A 21,180-nucleotide genomic window follows, 5' to 3' on the forward strand; every position below is an offset into this window, starting at 1 on the left:
GAGAAAGGGGATGGAGATCCATACAGCAGCAAAGACACAAGGGTTATTGGTGTGTTAGAAACCACCGAAGTGCCTGAAAATGGTCACGTAGGAATTAGAGCTTCTCCCCCCCAAAAAGGTGGTGGGATCAATATCCCAACTGAAGTGCATCTACACCAATGCATGCAGCATCGGCAAAAACCAGGAGGAGCTGGGAGGCATTGTGCAGTGGGAAAAGCATGATATAGTTGCCACCGCAGAAACACGGTGAGATGACTCGCACAACTGAAGTGCTGCAATGGATGGCTATAAACTCTTCCGAAGGGATAGGCAAGGAAGGAGAGGCGGTTGGGCAGCCCTGTACGTTAGGGAGTGTTTTGACTGTCTGGAGCTTAATGATGGTTATGATAGGGTCGAGTGTTTATGGGTAAGAATCAGGGGGAAGGCCAACAAGGCAGATATCATGGCAGGAGTCTGTTACAGACCACCCAACCAGGATGAAGAGGCAGACGAAATACTCTATAAGCAGCTGGGAGAAGTCTCAAAATTGCTAGACCTTGTTCTCATGGGGGACTTGAACTGGCCAGATGTCTGCTGGAAATACAATACAGCAGAGAGGAAACAGTCTAGGAGGTTCCTGGAGTGTGTAGAAGATAGATAACTTCCTGACACAGCTGGTGAGTGAGCCAACCAGGGAAGGCGCCCCGCCGGACCTGTTGTTTGCAAACAGAGAAGGACTTGTGGAGGTTGGAGGCCGTCTTGGGCACAGCAATCACAAAATAATAGTTTTCAGTTCTTGGAGAAGTAAGGAGGGGGGTCAGCAGAACTGCCACCTTGGACTTCCAGAGGGCAGACTTTGGCCTGTTTAGGAGACCGGCTGAAAGAGTCGCTTGGGAGGCAGTCCTGAAGGGCAAAGGAGTCCGGGAAGGCTGGACGTTCTTCAAGGAATAAATCTTAAAGGCACAGGAGCAGGCCGTTCCTATGTGCTGAAAGATGAGCCGGTGGGGAAGAAGACCACCCTGGCTGAACAGAGAGCTTTGGCTGGAACTTGGGGAAAAAAAGGAGAGTTTATGACCTTTGGAAGAAGGGGCAGGCAACTCGGGAGGACTACAAGGATGTCGTGAGGTTATGCAGGGAGAAAATTAGAAAGGCCAAAGCCTAGCTAGAACTTAATCTGACTACTGCTGTAAAAGACAATAAAAAATGTTTGAATAAATACATTAGCAACAAAAGGAGGGCTAAGAAGAACCTCCATCCTTTATTGGATGCAGGGGGAAACACAGTGACAAAGGATGAGGAAAAGGCTGAGGTACTTCATGCCTTCTTTGCCTCAGTCTTTAACGGTAAGACCAGTTGTTCTTGGGGTGCCCAGCCCCCTGAGCTGGAAGACGGGGACAGGGAGCAGAATGAAACCCCCGTAATCTAAGGGGAAATGGTTCCTGACCTGCTACACCACTCAGACACGATCCACCCAAGGGTGCTGAGGGAGCTGGTGGAAGTGCACACCAAGCCACTTTCCATCATTTATCAGCAGTCCTGGCTAACTGGGGAGGTCCCAGCTGACTGGACGTTAGCAAATGTGATGCCCATCTACAAGAACGGCCAGAAGGAGGAGCCGGGGAACTACAGGCCTGTCAGTCTGACCTCGGTGCCAGGGAAGGTTATGGCGCAGAACATCTTGAGTGCCATTACATGGCCATGTACAGGACAACCAGGTGATCAGGCCCAGCCAGCATGGGTTTGTGAAAGGCAGGTCCGGCTTGACTAACCTGATCTCCTTCTATGACAAGGTGACCTGCTTAGTGGATGAGGGAGAGGCTGTGGATGTTGTTTACCTGGACATTAGTAAAGCCTTTGACATCATTTCCCACAGCATTCTCCTGGAGAAACTGGCTGCTCATGGCTTGGATGGGTGTACTCTTTGCTGGGTAAAAAATTGGCTGGATGGCCAGGCCCAAAGAGTTGTGGTGAATGGAATTAAATGCAGCTGGCATCCAGTCACAAGTATTGGGGTCAGTTCTGTTTAATAACTTTTATCAGTGATCTGGATGAGGGGATCAAGTGCACCCTCAGTAAGTTTGCAGACAACACCAAGCTGGGCAGGAGTGTTGATCTTCTTGAGGGTAGGCAGGCTCTACAGAGGGATCTGGACAGGCTGGGTCGATGGGCTGAGGCCAACTGTATGAGGTTCAACAAGGCCAAGTGCTGGGTCCTGCCCGTGGGTCACAATAACCCCACACAATGCTACAGGCTTGGGGAAGAGTGGCTGGAAAGCTGCCTGGTGGAAAAGGACCTGGGGGTGTTGATCGACAGCCGGCTGAATATGAGCCAGCAGTGTGCCCAGGTGGCCAAGAAGGCCAATGGCATCCTGGCCTGTATCAGAAATAGTGTGGCCAGCAGGAGCAGGGAATTGATTGTTCCCCTGTACTCGGCACTGGTGAGGCTGCACCTTGAATACTGTGTTCAGTTTTGGGCCCCTCACTACAAGGAAGACATTGAGGTGCTGGAGCGTGTCCAAAGAGCAATGAAGCTGATGAAGGTCCTCAAGAACAAGTCTTATGAGGAGCAGCTGAGGGAACTGGGGTTGTTTAGCCTGGAGAAAAGGAGGCTGAGGGGAGACCTTATCGCTCTCTACAACTACCTGAAAGGAGGTTGTAGGGAGGTGGGTGTCAGTCTCTTCTCCCAAGTAACAAGTGACAGGACAAGAGGAAACGGCCTCAAGTTGCACCAGGGGAGGTTTAGTTTGGATATTAGGAAAAAACTTCACCAAGAAGATTGTCAAGCATTGGAACAGGCTGCCCAGAGAAGTGGTTGTGTTACCATCCCTGGAGGTATTTAAAAGACATGTAGACATGGTGCTTAGGGACGTGGTCTAGTGGTGGACTGGGCAGTGCTAGGTTAACAGTTGGACTCGATCTTAAAGGTCTTTTCCAACCTGAATGATTCTATGATTCTATGATTTTCAGTGGTTGTTTTTTAATGAAGCCTGAAGTGTCATAAAACTAGCTTTATTATTTTATGGATATATGCCCTAAGATAGGATGAATAACCATTTGGAACTACCTGTCTTTCTCCATTGAATCTGTATCAACACCTACATTTTGGCTAAAATTAAGTGAGATTAACTCACTTTTTGTGTTTAACTCTTATTTCCAGGTCATATTTGAAGTATACTCAAAATAAGTGAAATATGTATGCCACAGTGGCAAAAAGCAGAAAATTAGAGAAAATAAAATCAGAAGGAAAAAATATTTTTTCCAGCTAAGATTTAGGTCCTTCAGTTATCTATGTGTTTGAAAGTAGGTTCATGGTTTTTTGAGAGTCTCTGAGTTCTCAGAATACAAGAAAACATGTTCACTTATCAGAGGTGATGAGATTCAAATCATGTATTAACCAGCTCAACTATGTACACTGCGTAAAGGTTGTGACAATTTCTTGTAAAATAATAAAAGTATCTCATATAATTGATTCTTTTCATTGTTTCATAAAATTGCTTTGTTTGATTGCGGGAGAGTTTGGACTGAATTTTCATTACCTATTTCTGAACAATTTACACTGGGATTGAGACAGTATTGAGTTAATGAGTTACAATTTATATTGAGCCTTAACTGTCTTCATGAAGTAACTAGGGAAAGAAAATCATGGCAATAATGGAGTATTTTTCATTATAAACTATGTTGTACAGCTTTTACAATCAGGTTTTTAATAGATCTAGAGAAATTAAATTGGAATTCTACCAACTTTTGTGCTTTTGTCATCCCATGAAAACGATGTTAAAAATGTCAAGACTAATGTGCTAATCCCGTTTCTACTGAAGTAAGGACAAGGTGGTATCAGTCCTGTTGTTTTTCAGGCCCTGTTGTTCATTAAGAAGTAAGATGTACATAGAAAAACATTCAGAAATATGCACTTTGCTGTAATCCCTAATGCTAAATAGAAATTGAGTATAGATTAAATAGGTCTTGACTGAAAGTAGAAACTTTCAAAGTCAGGAGGGTGAAATTGTGCTCTATATGAAAAAGGAAGCAATCATGTATTGCTGATGGATATATTAATACTGCTGAGAATGCATGCATATATACATATTTATTAATATATTCAAACATTGTTTATTGATTGCATATGGTAATAAACTCATACAATGAGTGTATAGATTACTTTGTATGTGTAAACATACATATACTGAGTCTCAGCATTACGCATAAATATGCACCATGAATAACATAAGTCATCAGATTGGAAGAGTTTAAACTTTTCATTATATATAAATGTACAAATTAATAAGGTTACATGAATTTTTAGTATTGTCCTTTAATTGTATCCTTCTGTTTAATAATGTGGGTATTTTTTATGAGGAGGTCTGCAGTAGTGAAAGGGTATTTCTCAAATATATGAATTATTGCTTGTCTCAACACTTACTTGTCCACGTTGTTCCTTGCTATTAGTCCTTTCCAGTACCAGAAGACTGCAGGAATCAATTAATAATCCCTTACCTTTTAATTAATAATATGAAATAAAAATTAAATATACAAAACAGAATCGTCAGTCAAGCACATATGCATGCATGTTGGTGCCCTCAATAAATTAAAATTTTAGTTACTTCATATAATGTTTATTTATTTACCAATAGAAGAAGAAATATGACTGTAGTTTAAATTTTAATTGGCATAAGAGGCAATACTCTTTTTTTAGACATTTTGCAGGCAAAAATATTCTCTCACATATAAAACAAATGCAATATATAATTTTACTTACTAAGAATGGCACAAGTATATGTAAAATATACATCAAACACAAAGTTCATGTGAATGAGCACAACTGTAATACTTTTAGGTTTGTGTTTTAACTCTTAACTTTAAAAAGTTATCCTTACATATCTTTTTCTTAGCGTGAAAAAAAAACCAGACAAACCAAAAGTCCTTCCCCCAACCCACATATTAAAGGAAAAAAAAAAAAAGAATAAAAATTGCCACTTGCAAAAAAGGTTAGATTGCTGGCCTTGCTTGCAAATTCAGACACTGAAAATTTGGAGTCTTCCTTCATCCAAATAATATATATTCATTCCCCACAGGCAGCAGTGATGGTTCTTGGGATAAAGAAAAACTTCAGTCTCCCCCCACCCAAGGATCACAGGCCTCTGTTAACCACCCCAACTTGCCTGGACAGCATAATGTTCCAGTTAGCCATCCTCTCAACCCTCTTCAACAGAACCACCTTCTGCCAAATGGTACGGGTTGACATCTTTCAGCACTAACATCAGCAGTTTTCCAATTCCTGTCTTTATTTTGTGTTTATATAAATAGGCTATGAAAAATCAAAGATGTGGGGAACATTGGAATACTTCCTTTAAAGTATTAAGCAGAGGAAGCGGAGACAATAGAGAACAAATACATATGCAATAAAATTGATACTTAAAATAACTGCTAACCTGTGCATCAGTGGCATAATAATGCATTGCTAAGGCACCTTACAGCAGATATTAAAAACGATAATAAACAGCCATTGCTTAGCAATGTTATCATACATTACAGTGATATGACCAAACTAAGAGGTCTAATAGCCTCTCCTTGTGGCTAGAAACCCTCCATGGTTGCTAGTGACTTACCCATGCATATCCCGGAAGAGAACTGACATATACCTGCTTTGTCCTGCAATGTGAACCATCTTGTCACCCATCACTTGAATATTGTCCATCAGGAGAAAAAAAACCCCAATGTTTTAAAAATATGCATAAACCTATTTCCCTTTTTTTTGTTTTCCCCACCAGGATTGGAACTTCCTTTTATGATGATGCCCCACCCGTTAATTCCTGTGAGCCTACCTCCAGCATCTGTCACAATGGCAATGAGCCAGATGAATCACCTTAGCACCATCGCCAACATGGCGGCAGCAGCACAAGTGCAGAGTCCTCCATCCAGAGTTGAGACATCTGTTATTAAGGTAACTATATAAAAAAAAAAACCCACCACAAAATTCTAGCACACTCACAACTGTCATAAATATTATAAAGGTGGGTAGGTGTCAAATATTATAAGGTATGTCATAAAGTCAAGAAACACAACTGTTGTAGCTCTGGGAACACAGTAGGCTGCTGGTGGCCAGTTTTATCTTCTCAGTTCTCCTCCCCTTCTCTAAATCAGTATTAAACCAGTGCTCAAGTTGAATCATTTTCATGCAGAATACACAGATTTCATAGTCTGTAGTCTAATGGCAACATTCCTCAAGATATCAAGGAAGAAATTACTCCTTGCTTAAATTAGAATAGACTGTTCTTCCGACTTATAAATCTAAGCATTTGAACTGAAATGCTGCAAATTATCTGACGAAGGCTGAAAGGCTTCTTTATTTACCTCTGCAGAACCTAAGTTGCCAAATCCCAGAACAGAATGGAATGAAGTTGCACAGAACAGACCTGGTAATCTGCAGGCCAGAACTGTAGTATTGTAGAGATATCTCAGACATATCTGATATCTGAAATTGCCTATTCATTTTAGGTTTTGTTTGCTGCCTGTAACAAAATTAGTCTGGTTATAGAGGTATTTAGCAGAGGCATGGACTCTTCTCTCCTTCTGACTGAAGATGATCTGTTTTCATTTTAAAGGCATTTTTCCCTTACCACTAGATACTTAAAATTTGATTTGACATTTATTCAGATACCTACATTTTACCTGTTACACTTGTTTAGTTCTAATAAATGAGATACAGAAAGTACACAAATATTTGTGCTTTTATGTAACATTCACATGTTAGAAATAGACATGCCTTTGCATGGTTATTTGATATTTTAGTGCTGTGTTGGAAATCTGTCCATTAATGCAATTCCTTTGACAAAAAATGGATAAACTTAAAATCTCTTGGACTTGCAAATCAAGAGTTGCAAAAGTTTTGATGTTCATGACGATTTAAGCAGAGTGAAGAGGTCTTATTAGGACATTCAACATGCTTGTGCTCCTGTCCTCTTTAACCTAACAAGCCCAGAATCATAAAGAACCATTCAGTTAAAAGTCAGTAAATCTATGTTGCTATTGACCTAGAAAAATGTGGTCTGATGGCCTAATTTGGGTACCTGTACTTTCAAATGTAGGATCTTCTTTGGAGGCCTTCAGTGGTATCTCTTTCTCACCTTTGATGACATGGGGAGTTAAGACATTGGTTTGAGGAGAATTGTTTCTTTAGGTGCTATGTCAGCAAGGCTAGATTCCACCCTAATGTCCATCTTGCCCATATCTCAGGAATATAAACGCTCTACTGCTAACTAACTGTTCGATTATATGGCGATTTCTGCACCTTTGTTTTTCTATTTTCACTTGATCAGTATTTAGTAAGAGTTACATGATACTAAAGTTCTGTAGAACATACGTGGTGCTCTCTTTAATTCTAAATTTATTTTCTTAATTGGAACAGTGACCACTGGTATTACAGAGGTATCTAAAAAATGAAGATTGGGATGGAGCACATACTAAATGACATCTAACAAGTATGAATTACTATGGCAATAAAACTTTGTTTTCACTCTTTTTCCTACTGTTTTCCCTTCTTTCATTTTCTGTGAGCTATTTGATTTCACTTGTAAGAGTACAAAATTTGACCTTCACGAGCATTGGTAACCTTCTGCTTCTAAAGTTTGACAAGCTGACTTCTAGCTTGTAAAGTTGATTTACAGGCTAGTTATAGTTATTAAAGTAGCCTAAGTGGCCTACATTTAAATATGTCTATGGGACCACACCCCAATGTGACCCCTGATCTTTGTCTCCAGTTACCAAAATCAGGTAGATTTGAAGTACAACATAGCTCTTACGCTATGTAAAAAAGCTTTCCTTCTGCGGAAAGCAGGTCCTGATATGTTCACAGAACTCACCACATTATGGGAATATTGCTGGACCCAGGAAGCACTTAACTGAGAAGTACTTCTGGCTCATCTGATCTAAACCTGTCTAGTAGGTTTAAAAGCATTGGACTCTGAAGGGAGACTCTGTCATCATGTGACTATGTGTATTATTTTAACCATAGGCAGTGCCATACCAGAAAATTTTCCTTATCCTGGAGTTCCTTAACTTCTTAACAAGTTTCATTATAATCTAGGTGAGATTTTGAAAGTACCTAGCAATTTTGGTTCTCTGTTTGAAACTTTTTAGCAGCACTTTGTAACTGGAAAATCATAAATTTTTTTTTTCAAAATCTTGCATATTTAAGCATTTGTTTGTACTAATAATCTACACTATTTATCTCTGTCATTTCTGAAAATTCAGCTATCCTGTATTCATGCTAATTAAATCTTCATCATAGCTGCCAACTTTTGCGCAGCTCCTGGCATAACATCTTGTGCAAGTTATTTAACAAACCAGGTTTTGTGTTCCCATCTGGTTTGCACATAACCGTAAATTAAAAAGATGTGGATTTACAATGAAGTGTTTTTAAATGGCCAAATTAACCTAAGTTCTATTTAGAAAAGTGCTCACTCAAGGGTGAAATATGCATTTTTTGAAGTTTGCACAATTAAGTTAGAGTTTTGGGACATTTAGGTAGAACCTTATGGAGACACCATCAAAGTGCTGCCATGACTTCTTCAGTCAAGGCCTGTGACATATTGCCCACAATACATTTGCACTACAGCTAAATACATAAACACAAAATCTGCCTTCCAAAACTCACTTCTGAATGGGAGACCTTGCTGCACATAGTTATTCAGTGATACTGTAAGGGCAAAGGTACTTTCCCTCAGCCCCTTTGTTGTACAACGTATGTCTAGATTTATGTCCTCTGTTTTTGTCTATGGCAGATGAATAGGGTCATGTGGATAGAGATACCATGGCCAAGTAATTATGTTCCTATTTTTTAATACTGAACAGGATTGAAACATAAACCCCAGCAACATAAAAGCATGAGGTCATTGTTAGGGGGATTTTCTTCCCATGAGCATGGACATAATGTCACTGGCAGTTTACCTGTTCCTCACTAGGCATAGTCAGAGGCTGTGATTTTAGTGTCCATTGAATTATATGCACTGAGTAGTTGAGCAGGAAACTCTCTAATCAGCATACTTTTTAAACCTTGCACTGGCAATGTAAAGTTTATGAATAATAAGTTATAGCACAATCAAATATCTTGGAGGATAGATGTGAGAAGGTCAAACCTCCTTTCTCTTTATTTTTACAGGAATGGATAAATAGTACAGTTGCTCTCTTTCACAAAACTGTTTGTTGTTAGAATCATTTCTTCCTTTTTTTTAATTGCCACATTTTTTAGACTTTTTCGTTTTGTTTTCATTATCTTCTGGCTCATTTTTTTAACCCTAATTTTACTTAAATGTTTTTCCTCAGTAACAATGTTTCCACAAGTTGATTTGAAAAGTTTGTGAATCACTCATCTTGGAGTTCATAGTTGTAACCTGAAATGAGAGCGTAGATTTGAAATTAGAGTACAAGGTGTTTATGAGTTTAAACTCTGCTTGAAAGTTAGAATACCTATGAGAAATTTCTACTCTGAAAAGTAAATCAATAGTAACTTTATCTAATTAAGTAACAAAGAACAAAATTAAGTCTTAGAAAATCTAAGTCTTCAGATTATAAACAACCTGGTTCATTGGATAGAAGAATTGCCTTTGAGAACAGTGCCACAGTAGATGACTTGCTGACCTTTCCTTCCAATTCACTGAGTTCACAGTTAGTGCTGTTATCTTTAAACTCACAAAGCTTCAAATGCCTTTCTATTACTGGGCAATATTTCATTTCTTCTTGATAAGAAGTTGGAATAAAGCTGAGTTCATGTACTAACCAAACATTTTATCCTTGTATGTTCAGGAGATGAGACAAAGACAATTACAAGGGAAGCCTTACAAATCAACACCTTAGATTTGGCAGTGAACTCTGAGCTCTAAAATCTTCAGAATTATATTTCAGAAGAGTGTTGTGCCCTTTCAAACATGAGATGAACATTACATGTCTTTTTGTAATGGAATGTTTAGATATATGAGTTGGATGAATAAGAGGAGAGCAACAACAAGCAGGGAAAGCAGATTGTGACAGCAATGAATTGCAGTGAGTGTGACGGCTGTGACCTGGGGATGCTTTAGACATGAGGTGGCTTTCATCACCTGCCCATGGTTGCAAAGGCTCAGCTTGTTAGCAGTTTCACTACATCAATTTTTTTCACTCAGCAGAAAGATATATGAAAATACAAAGGACATACCTCATATTAATAGCAACTTGAAATATTTCTATGTTGTAAAAGTTAGAACAGAGCAGCTTGCCAGAGTCAAAAATTGCATTTTATCTGTATAATGTTACTAATACTTACAGAAAGAATTAAGAATAAAGCAGAAAAAACTGATACCTCCAGCTGAAAAAGTGACCACTGGCACAGTAGTTTTCCACTGCATATTAAATACATGAGACTAAATTTTGCTAATTTGCTAAATACATCACAGCACTGGTTGCATTACACTTGTTCATAATTTGTTTATCTCTCTCTCTCTCTCTCTTCCTGTTACCCAATAGCAGAGATTTACTATTAATTTATTTAACCAGGGTAGCTGCTGACAGATTTTAAAAAAACAAACACCTCTGTTTATAAGCCTATTCTGATATGAAATTTTATTTTAACATTCATTCACTTTTTCATTTTTCATTGGCAATGTGTGTGTTCCTATTGATGTAATTTAATGTTCCTATGTTTTTCACCTATAATTGCTGCCAAAAAGTCCAAATAATAACCAAAGATAAGAAATATGACACTGCCATACAGAAATGACAGAACAGAGTACATTTACAAGTCTCAACAGAGTACATTTAAATGTCTTATGTCAGAGTGGTGGTGAGCAAGTTCAGAGAGTGGACCTCAGAGGAAACAGAATCCTAAGAGGAAAATGAGCAAGGTCACTTCATGGAGGGGGTGGGCAGCAAAGGGACTACAGAAGCTTCAGCTTAAGTCTTCTCTAACTGCTGTGTGAGCACCCTTGAGTTTAGTGCAGGCTTTTAATACCAAAAGATATTGGCCATCATAAGATGTTTCAGTGTAGAAGAGTTTACTGATAACTTATTTTCCAGTTACAGAAATGATGTCTTTTTTAATATGTTTAGATAAAGTGTTTCTCAAAATTGGCTGGCACACCATCCTGTGGAGACAGGGACCATAGGAAGTACCTTGAAACTACAATTAGACACCCTGGATAGAAAACCCTTCCACTTTGCTGCTATTACCACCAAAGCAGAATTTTCCTGTTCTATAAACTTGAGAAAACTGTGAGAATTGTCAATGTACCAGATGTTACTGTAAAATCTTTAGATGTGACTGTCTTCATGCAGTGAGTAAAATTACATCCAGTGAAGAAAAATACACTATACACAAGTGCATGAAGAGTGAAGCTACTTCCATTTCCCCATTGTCTGATACATGAAGTAAAATCAAGTTTTCTTCTTCATATAGGGAGCAATTTGCTTTAATATAAAACATTTAAATGTCTTCTAGGGCATAATTCATTGGACCTATTTTAGATAGCTACTTTAGAGTGAGGTGAGTTGTACCTTGGAAATGTAAATGTATGGGTAAAAAATGAGCCTAGGGTCACTAGCTCAGATGTAGATATTTGCAGTATACATGACATTTAGTCAGATGATTTCTTGGTGTTTGGCTGGGTGTATGGTTTGGATTGACTTTGAGGTGTGAATTCCTAGTGGTGCTTCTTAAGCTTGAATGGTTGCTTTTTGAGTAAGACTAGATTTTCAAAAGGGGAGAGAAAAAAAAGAAAAAAGCAGGAAGCGTCTGTCCCACTTGCTAATAAGTAATTACTAATTCAATTTTAAGAGTTTTTTTGCATATCTATATGTTTGCATGTTGTATAGGGGCTTTTGTATACCTTAGAAGGATATTTTGTTTGTTAGACCAAATATTCATTTAGAAGGCAAAATATAATTTATAAATTTAGCTGAAAGGATACACACAAAAAAAGAAGCAGGTTCAAAACAGTTGTCAGGACATTTTTATGAGAATCCCCAAAATCCAGAATTCTGTACTATGAGGCTCCATGGCACTTCCAGAAATGATCCTGCTTTATCATGATTCCAAACTGTCAACATCTGGAATGCTACTCTAGTTTCAGCAGTACAGCCAGGCTCTTTCGTGGCATTGATAGGTATCTACTTTTGTTTGTTTGTTTGTTTGCTTGCTTGTTTTTAATCTCTGTAATGGCCCAATCCTATGAAACTCACTTCCTGCCTAGGTCACTGTACTTTATGAATTGCCCATGATTTCAAAGGATTTGGTTCTCTGTTGTTGTTGAATTACTGTTAAAGGATTACTTGGGAGTCTCCTGTTTGGACTTCCTGTCAGTTAACTGCTGCTGATATTCCCAATAATCCTGTAGTAAACAGAGCAATAAAAATCAAGCAAATCCATAGTCTTTTTGTCTGTTGATCTCTTTCTATATTTTATGCTATCAATTATCAGTATTCTTGTGATGGGAACAGCAAGGTAGAATCAATGAAAAATTGCAGAAGTAAAACGGAAATCAAGTTAACTTAAATTGGTCCAAAAGATAAATAATAAGTTCAAGATAGTCACAAAAAGAGAAAAAAAGTCTTATGCAAATAGCATGGATTATGTTCTTTATAAGAAATAGATCCACTATTTAAAACAATAGTGCAATTAACAACAACACAAAACATCTGAACTCCTGAATTTTGATTGGGATTAGAAGTATGTCTATAAGAACAAGGTGAGAAAGATGACATGCATCAGTGGGAAGTTAGCAAGATCTTTAGCAAGCTAGTGATAGTATGCAAATAAGGAAATAGAAATTAAATATTCGATCAGTTTGATAACACACATTTTATAGTAGTGATTGAGGAAGTTAGGAAATAATTATTAGCCTAATTCATCTTACAGTTCTTAGGACTAAACATTAATTTGGAGTCTCATAGCATTTTAGACTAAAGCTGAAGGAAAAATTAAACTGTGAAAGCAAAATATCCTGTTTGCAGGCAATACAAAAGATACCCAAGTAATTCATTTATTTCACCCATTTAACTAAGACAATGTCAAATAAGTATGCCATTTTACAAGAAAGCCATTCCTGGAATCCTTCTCACAGAAGTTCAAAATAGGTCAGTAAGGAACTGAAGAGTAAGAAGTCTGTGTTTTGTTCATTGTGAAAAAGATTGTTATAATTTTACCACAAAAAGGCTTGGAAGCCAGGTGCCTTCCCAGAAAGGTCAGAATATTATAAACTGATTAAAAGCTTTTAATTTTTTTTTTTTAAATTAACGGTGTGTGTCATATATCCTTTCCTCAGTATGAAGTTACCTAAACTATTGAAAAGTATGACACTGAAAATAAGTTATTTTATCCTCTGCACTTCAATGACTTAAAGCACAAATGTCCTTAAAGGAGTCTGTTCAACACTGAAGAGCATCAAGACAGCTGAATAGTTTTAAAAGCGATATACTTCTACAGCTATACTTGCATGGCTAGAGCTCAGCCCATGACTAAAATTAAAGGATGACTAAGCCCAAGAGATGAGTCTTACTGAAAAGCAAACTAGAACAAAGGAAAAAGATGAAACTGAAAATACCTGTAGGAGAGAAATATGCAGGAGATGAAGGCTGTGCTTGCCAAACCGGTTGGTTATTGGAAGTAGGCATATTCAAACTGTCAGAAAGATTCTGGAATTCTGTCACTAAGTAACAGGAATGGCAAAGAATAAAGAATGTTTGTGGAAAGACTGAGGCGGTGAGAACCTAGAAGATATCACTTCCTTGTCTACCTTCTTAGGAGCAGAAGGATTAATCCTACAAATATTACCTGAAATGTCTTTTCCTGGATAGTGATATAGGGACCAACAGCTGAACTCCATCAACTTTACGTTTTGCTGTATTTCTGAGGAAGACTTTTGGTAATGAGGCACTTTTCAAACTGTGAAAACATGCTGCTGGAGCAGAAAGAAAAGAGGCAAAAAAAGAGATTAACATTAAATACCTACCTTTGTGACCTGGTAAGAAGAAAAAGACTTATATGATATAGGGAAGAAAGTATTTATGGTCTTCTAGACACCATTACTGATATATTAAGATAAATCTTAATAGGAAGTTACTTAAAAGGAACTTTTGGAATGAGATGTTACAGTATGGTCTTTGCATCTATGCAAAGTTTGAAAAATGTAGAAAAATGTTAAGTACATCAAGACACTTCTGTGGAGAGACTGAGGCAGTGTTATGTTGTGGGTGATATGTGGTATTCTGGAACAAAATTGGAGTGGTTTATCATTCTAGAAACAGCTTCAATCTCATAAGTTAAAATCTCTGACACTTAAAATCTTTTACCTGTTCTTTACAAGATAAAAAAAAAAAAAGCCCAGTGTCACAAGAACAATTCTGTTATTTATGAAATGGACTTGATATTGAGGGTGTGTAACTTGTAATGTCAGTGGAGGAAGAGTACAGGAAAGGGCATTGCAACTCCCTAAAGTCAAAGTTTCATATATGGTAGGAGCATTTTCGGAGGAGTTAAATGTCAGATTCTTAAATGCTTAGGATTCATGATTTGGATCAGATTGTAAAGAGCACCAAGACAAGGAATACTTCAAATTTGGCCCTTAAGAGTGTGTTGTCCCTTGCTTAGTATAGCTTCCCGTTCTGATGCATAATTTTGAAAAGTTGGTTGACTATATGTTAAATTGCTACATATGCTCTAAATTGTTCACACTACTTTTTACTCATGAGTACCTGTAGAAACAAATAGGGAAGCAAAAAATGGAGAAAAAAGGTAGCTAGCGAGGGTTATGTTTTACAAGTGATGAATAATTCCGTATTTCTTGCTTTCTAGTAAATATTGTCAGTAGAGTTTTGGGAACTATTCAGCTCATCAGCCAGTAAGTGCAAGGATAGTGTTTTTAGGATCCTGCTGCCACTCCAGAAGGCAGCAGATCTTTTGTAGGTCCTGTCTGTCAACCTGGTGTGGACATCTCAAAACCCTTCAGTAGCTCAAATGGCTCAAATGTGAGCAGATGAATTGAGCTGTAGGTATCTGGTTTTGGAGGAGGCTCCATAGACTTTTTTGTCTATATCTCAATTGAGTGAAATGGGAGACAACTTACCTTCAAGGTGAGCCCCTTCATGTAGCATCCTAGATAGAGGTGTCTCTGAAGTTTCATCTCTAGCTCATGTGTCAAAACTGCATTTAGATACTTACATTCAGTGTTGATTTCAAACTGAACCCTGCACAGTTTCCTCCTCATACTTAATTTAGCAAAAAGTCACTCATCTTATTTATTTGTTGTTTGTTTGTTGTGAGGCTATAAGCCTAATTACAGTACAAGCCAACACCAGATTCTCTAGAGATATCTTTAATTAAGTGGAATTAATTTTGTCCTGGGAGTAGACAAGTTTTAGGAAAAATACTGGACGGTGGACAGTATCCTAGGTGATTTCTATTGCCAGGATTATAACACAGTAAATTCCGTTTCTTTGCTGTGTCATGTAGACCTACTTGTACAAAAATGGCATTTTGCAGAAGTTACAAAATAGCTCTGATCATCTGAGTTATTTACTGAACACATTTTTGCACAGTTCCTTTTTTGAAAAATTTTAAAGTGAAGTCTAAATGTAAAGTTAATATTTTATCACAGACAAAATTCATTTTTCTACACAAAATCTCTAGTAAGGAAGACAGCTTATATTGATATTCCAGCACCATTAGTTTATCACTATGACTTTTTAGAACTACAGAGTATTTCAATTTGTTATTAGTAGCATTTCCCTTTATTATTGTAGCTAGTTTTGATAAAGACAAAAAATTGCTATAGACTATATTATTGATTGTGGAATTATGAAGTAAGGAAATAAAAAATGAGTTAAGGTATTAAATTAATTTATTTTCCATTTCTACATAGTTCAATCCCATGTTTTGTTGGGGTTAAAGGGTATTTTACAAATGAATTGATAAAGCCAGTATATATAGTTTTCTCATAGAGTTTGTCTGCTATCTCATATTATATGTGACTAAAACTCATTATCTGTTTTGTTTGTGCAGTAATTATATTTTGTTGTCCTGTGCATTCCTTTTGCTCTATCCATCTCATAATACGTGCTGTAAAAGCACACATAAATAAATAGGATAAACAAATTAAGCTGTTTAAATAAATTAATTTACTCTGCAGCTCTGTATTCAAATCTTATGTGCTCACTGGATTTCATTTTAATGAAACCCTTCTAAGAACAATACATTGTATGCCAAACAGTGAAATTATATATTAAATGAATGATTAAATATACCGTGTTCCAATTTATACCAAATCTGTACGCTGTGCATGCTTAAATCCTCCTAAATCTAAAGAAATAAATCTTCTACATTCTGAAAACATCTGCATTATAATCCTTCTCTTAAACACCCAGTTCATGGACATATAAACACAATCAAAGTCATAATAAGCCTAGAGCTATGATGCAGTTAAACTGTCCTCATCAATGTTTTTGACTTAAAAACCCGAGACAATTAAAGTGGAATCCACTTAAATGTCTTGAAACATTGCTCTGAAAGGTCTTCTCCCACTCCATCAACAGGCCCATTGAATCCCTTTGCAATCAGAATCTCAAGTTTGGCAAATATTATGAAGCTTACCTGGAACAAATCTATTGATTACTATAGATGGTCATATTGCTAAGTTTCATAGGAATGCCTTCAGAGAAATAAGTATTCATCTAGCTACTGTGCATGAAAAATAATGACTGCTGCAAAAGCAATTTCCTGTGTGAGGAACGTGATGCTCTTTTCAGAAAAACTTTTAGGCATTTGCAGCAGCAAGTTTTCATATGTGTTATTAAACATGTACTAATTATATTGTTTCATTACTGAAAGCTTTTAGTGAATTGAATGTATACAGTTGGTTTTTGTTTGTTTTTTCTTTGGGTTGGTTGTTTTTTTTCATTAGGAGTCAGGATTTCAATTATCAAAAGGAAAACAACCCCAACAACCAAAAAACCCCTGCTTTAATATTTTCAGTCCTTCCAATAGATTTCCCTTCTAGGAACTATTTATTTTTATCACTATTTGACCAAACCAACCTAACTCACACATATTTTAGCAATGACATAGAGTCTTGGGAGCTATTAGCAATAAAAAGGAAACTGCAGGGAAAAATAGGGAATTTTCTAGAAAGGACTATTCTGCACTCAGCTCCCTTGGTTTATTGTTTCTCTCATAGTTCTGTGTAAATATCAGATATATCTATCTGCTACATACTGACAGTTCTCACATAGCAGAAGTACAGTTCGAACCATCACAGTTCTCATGCTCTAATTTTCAAAATCAAGGAACATCTTGAAGTGCATCATAGCTCCTCCTGGCTACCATGCCAGGCTTTCACCTGGATAGAAAAACATAAATGGGCATTTGTCCCCATTTTGAAGTAGTGATATAGCCAGTGATATGGCCACACTTACAAAAAGTGTGGTTCATTCCAGGTTTGTGCTCTACTGTATAAACAGACATTTGGACTTTCATCGGCCATGTTACTGTATTGGTTCAGTAGGGAGATTATATTTTCTTTATGATCCATAGCAGTTCCATAAGATCTCATTGCTCAAGAAGCCCTTTTGAAATTAAAAATGTGGAGTAACATTCAGCATAAGCTAAAACAGCAGTGTCTGGTCTTTATTTATTTACGAAAGTACATCGCTCCTCATCCCGTAAGGCTAAAGTCTATGAGCCAAAATGTGTATTTCCAATTCAACAGCATGCTGATAAAAGTGCGGAAAAAAACAAACTCAAAAGCAAAACAAAAACCTGATTTTTATAAGTAGTCCAGAAGGCAGTTTAAAAGCCTGACAGGATGAGCAGCACTCACATTGCATACTAAAACATAAGGTCTAGTGTCCTAAAATTGCCAAGTTTCCTTTTGAGAATACTCTGCAAATCCTGGACACCTCACTAGAGGAAAGAATAGGTTGTAATTTAGGAGGGAGACACAGTTTAGGGAAGTGATGTTTGGAAACAGAGGTTTAGTTTAACATTGCCTTTTTTTGCAATTATTTTTTCCTGGGGTCTAGGAACGTGTTCCAGACAGCCCTTCTCCTGCTCCTTCTCTTGAAGAGGGCCGAAGACCTGGCAGCCATCCATCCTCTCATCGAAGCAGCAGTGTGTCCAGCTCTCCTGCACGGACCGAGAGCTCTTCAGACAGAATCCGTAGGTCACATTCTTCTCCTTGTCACCACTTTAAATTTGATTAGGTGCAGCTGGTTTTTCTAATCAAAATGCCCTCGTCTTAAATAGATCTCATATGTATCATGTTCGGAAGTTCAGCTGCAATAACTATCTCCCAACATTATGTTCCCCAGTTTACAGTATCATAATATCTGATGCTACATTAACGGGTACTGATAGAAACTGCCATCATGTCATATTAAACATAAAGATATGAGCTATGAAATACAGAATTGCAGCCAGAAAGCAATTTGCTAGATTAGTTTTAGAACTGAACATATAGTGTAAACATTTTTTAAAGAAACTGAGTTTTATTTAATCTGGTTACTCTGGTTTGATTTCTAAATTGAGTCTGACTTCATAAGCAACATTTTACATGGGTAGAATTGCTTGATAAAGAGAAGAATTAGGTTAAATCAATTAAAAAATGTGCATACTGTAAAATTTTTTAAATGTAAAAATTCGTAATGGTGAGAAATATTATACAGAGAGTATTATCACCTAATAGCTCACAAGGGGTGGAGCGAAATTAAACCATGGTGTTTCAGAGTGATACCGTTTTTATCAAGGCTCCGTGTACAGAATGTAAATTACATGGTGAAGACCCTGAACTCTATGATATTCCAGTGCAACAGTCTGGAAATTAAAGTTTTAAACACATATTATGTTATGGGTATTTACTTAAATTCATATTACACTTGTCCATTCCTTTTATTATTGCTCTGTTGCAGGTTTTGTGCTTTTAAGGCATCTTTCCACAGTGGGGTTTGTCAGTAGGTGAAACTGGAGCATTTGGCAGGCAGATAGAAGGCCATGAAATAGTTATATGAAATACATAGTCGTGTTGATTAGATGCAGCACATGTGTCTTTTAGATGGCTTCTTTTCAGGCTCTCTGCAGACTCAGGAAGCTGACTCTTCATTGAAGTTCAGATGAAAGATATTTCATTACTATGTGATGAAAAATGCCTTACCAAAGAAAAGAAATGAGGCCTGACCATGACAAGCTGAAAATTCCATTTTCTTATCACTTGGAAGATTCAGAGTGCAGATTAAACTGGCATCCCATATGCTGTGACGATCTATTTCCCCAGGCTCGACCCACAAGCCCTTTGTTATATTTTGTCTCCCCTGTCCAGCTGAGGAGGGAAGTGATAGAGCAGCTTTGGTGGGCACCTGGTGTCCAGCCAGGGTCAACCCGCCACAGAGTTCATAAGTAAAGTTCTAGAAAAAAAACTCACAACCCTGGATTTTTAGGGTTTTGATCCAATAGTATATTTTTTTACAACTGGTGAAGACCTTTTCCATTGTTCTTTAAATAAAAAAAGTAAATTAAATTAAATTGAGAGATACTGGTTTTGCTAAGGAATGACTTTTTTTTTAAGAAATTGTACTATTCAGCTTACTCTGCTTACGTAGCAGCAGAGAGGAGTGGGACCTTTGCACATTGTTTCTTCCAATGTGAGCATAAACAGCGTTTCTTAAATACTGGATCACTTCTGTAACTTCTTATTTATAAAATAACTCTTTTCTCTCCTATCATCTGATTTGTTAACATTACACCCGATTCTTAAGTACTTCTGCTTTTGTGGTGCCAGCAAGAGTAAGGTGACTGGGATACATATGAAAAAATGCTATACCGAAAATGGCATAAGCCTCTTGCAAATACAGTTTTTCAGGATAAAAGCATAGGGATATAAACTACCTTATATGGGTTTCTGAGGTGTGTTTGAGACCCGTGAAGCTCTGTTTGAGAACTGTTGGAAAGAGCTTTTCAAGCTATCTGATGAGCAAATAAGTAATTCTACTGTTGTACAGTGTATTTTGAAAAAGTGTTTATCACCTGGAAGGCCACAGTGCTTTATTTAAGGAAGTTAGGGACTGCATATTGGGAATGCTAATATACAAGAGGTTTTGTACATCTAACTAAAAAGAAAACATCCATAAGTATCTCACATGGAACCTTCTATGATTTTCTGGTTTGCTTCATTTTGCATTTCAGTTCTTGTTAAATAAACAAGAAAATGTTTGCAAATATCCAACTTTGTCCAGAGCTACTGAACTCTTCTTTGTAAAATGAATTGTTTTAAACCAGAAGTAACAGGAAGAAACTCTCCCGCTGTGTGGATACTGATAGCACTAATTAAGTAACTTTGTGATTGTTAGAATTCTTGTATAATTAAGAGGAAAACTATATAAAATAAGTACAAAAGTGTATTGTTAATATGACATTTGATTTTCTTTCTGCCTGCGCTTGTGTCTAGCAGCTGTCCATCAGAACGGGCTATCTATGAACCAAATGCTGATGGGTTTGTCACCTAATGTCCTGCCTGGACCTAAGGAGGGTGATCTGGCTGGTCATGATGTGGGCCATGAGACAAAAAGAATACACATTGAGAAAGGTAATATGAATATTATGATTCTACTGTTTCAGTGTAAAACAAGTATTGTCTCAACAGCTAAATAGTATTATAATTGTGATTTTTATTTTTTTAATTGGGATTTTTTTTGTTTTTATTTTTTTGTTTCACAAATTAAATTATAACAGGATGATAGCTTTCTTGATTCTTCTACTTTGTAGTCCTTGAGATTAATGAGCAATATTTATATGAGGGAAGAATTTCATAAATATTACAAAGAAGGATGAGTGAAAAACAGTTTTACATTACTATTGCGTCTCTGACCCTTCTACAACACTGTTTAGGTATTAAGTTTCTGTCTCCATCCAGTTGACTTTAATGACCTACTTCCCAAAGGGACTGAGCACCGTGAAAATTAGTCCATGTGTGCAAAAAAGAAAAAGGCTAATACCAAGCCATTAAATTAGGGAATTGCATAAAATGAGGCTGGTACACATTATATAATGGGATTTAAATTTAATTGAGTATATGACCAAAGTGTTTGATCTAGGTGAATAGTCCACATACACTTATGCTGATTATGACACCATTTCATCTCTGTTGGTATTCAAAGTTAAGTTCCTGTTCAGGGTTGTTACAGGGGATTTTAG

At 37.1% G+C, this 21,180-nt stretch overlaps 1 protein-coding gene across 6 annotated transcripts in view; it reads left to right on the forward strand.

Annotated features, from left to right (window-relative positions):
- Positions 1-21,180, forward strand: part of DACH1 (dachshund family transcription factor 1) — a 367,060-nt gene that overhangs the window by 242,876 nt on the left and 103,004 nt on the right. For 2 of the 6 annotated variants that reach the window (XM_052786003.1, XM_052786001.1), the window contains exons 4-7: positions 5,051-5,206; positions 5,747-5,919; positions 18,018-18,153; positions 20,435-20,572. In XM_052786003.1, coding sequence (XP_052641963.1) covers positions 5,051-5,206; positions 5,747-5,919; positions 18,018-18,153; positions 20,435-20,572 — 603 coding nt within the window. The remainder of the gene's footprint in view (positions 1-5,050; positions 5,207-5,746; positions 5,920-18,017; positions 18,154-20,434; positions 20,573-21,180) is intronic. The other 4 variants (XM_052786006.1, XM_052786005.1, XM_052786002.1 and 1 more) reach the window with 3 other exon arrangements.

The sequence above is a fragment of the Harpia harpyja genome, chromosome 4 (genome assembly GCF_026419915.1).
Source record: "Harpia harpyja isolate bHarHar1 chromosome 4, bHarHar1 primary haplotype, whole genome shotgun sequence".
Taxonomy (NCBI): domain Eukaryota; kingdom Metazoa; phylum Chordata; class Aves; order Accipitriformes; family Accipitridae; genus Harpia; species Harpia harpyja.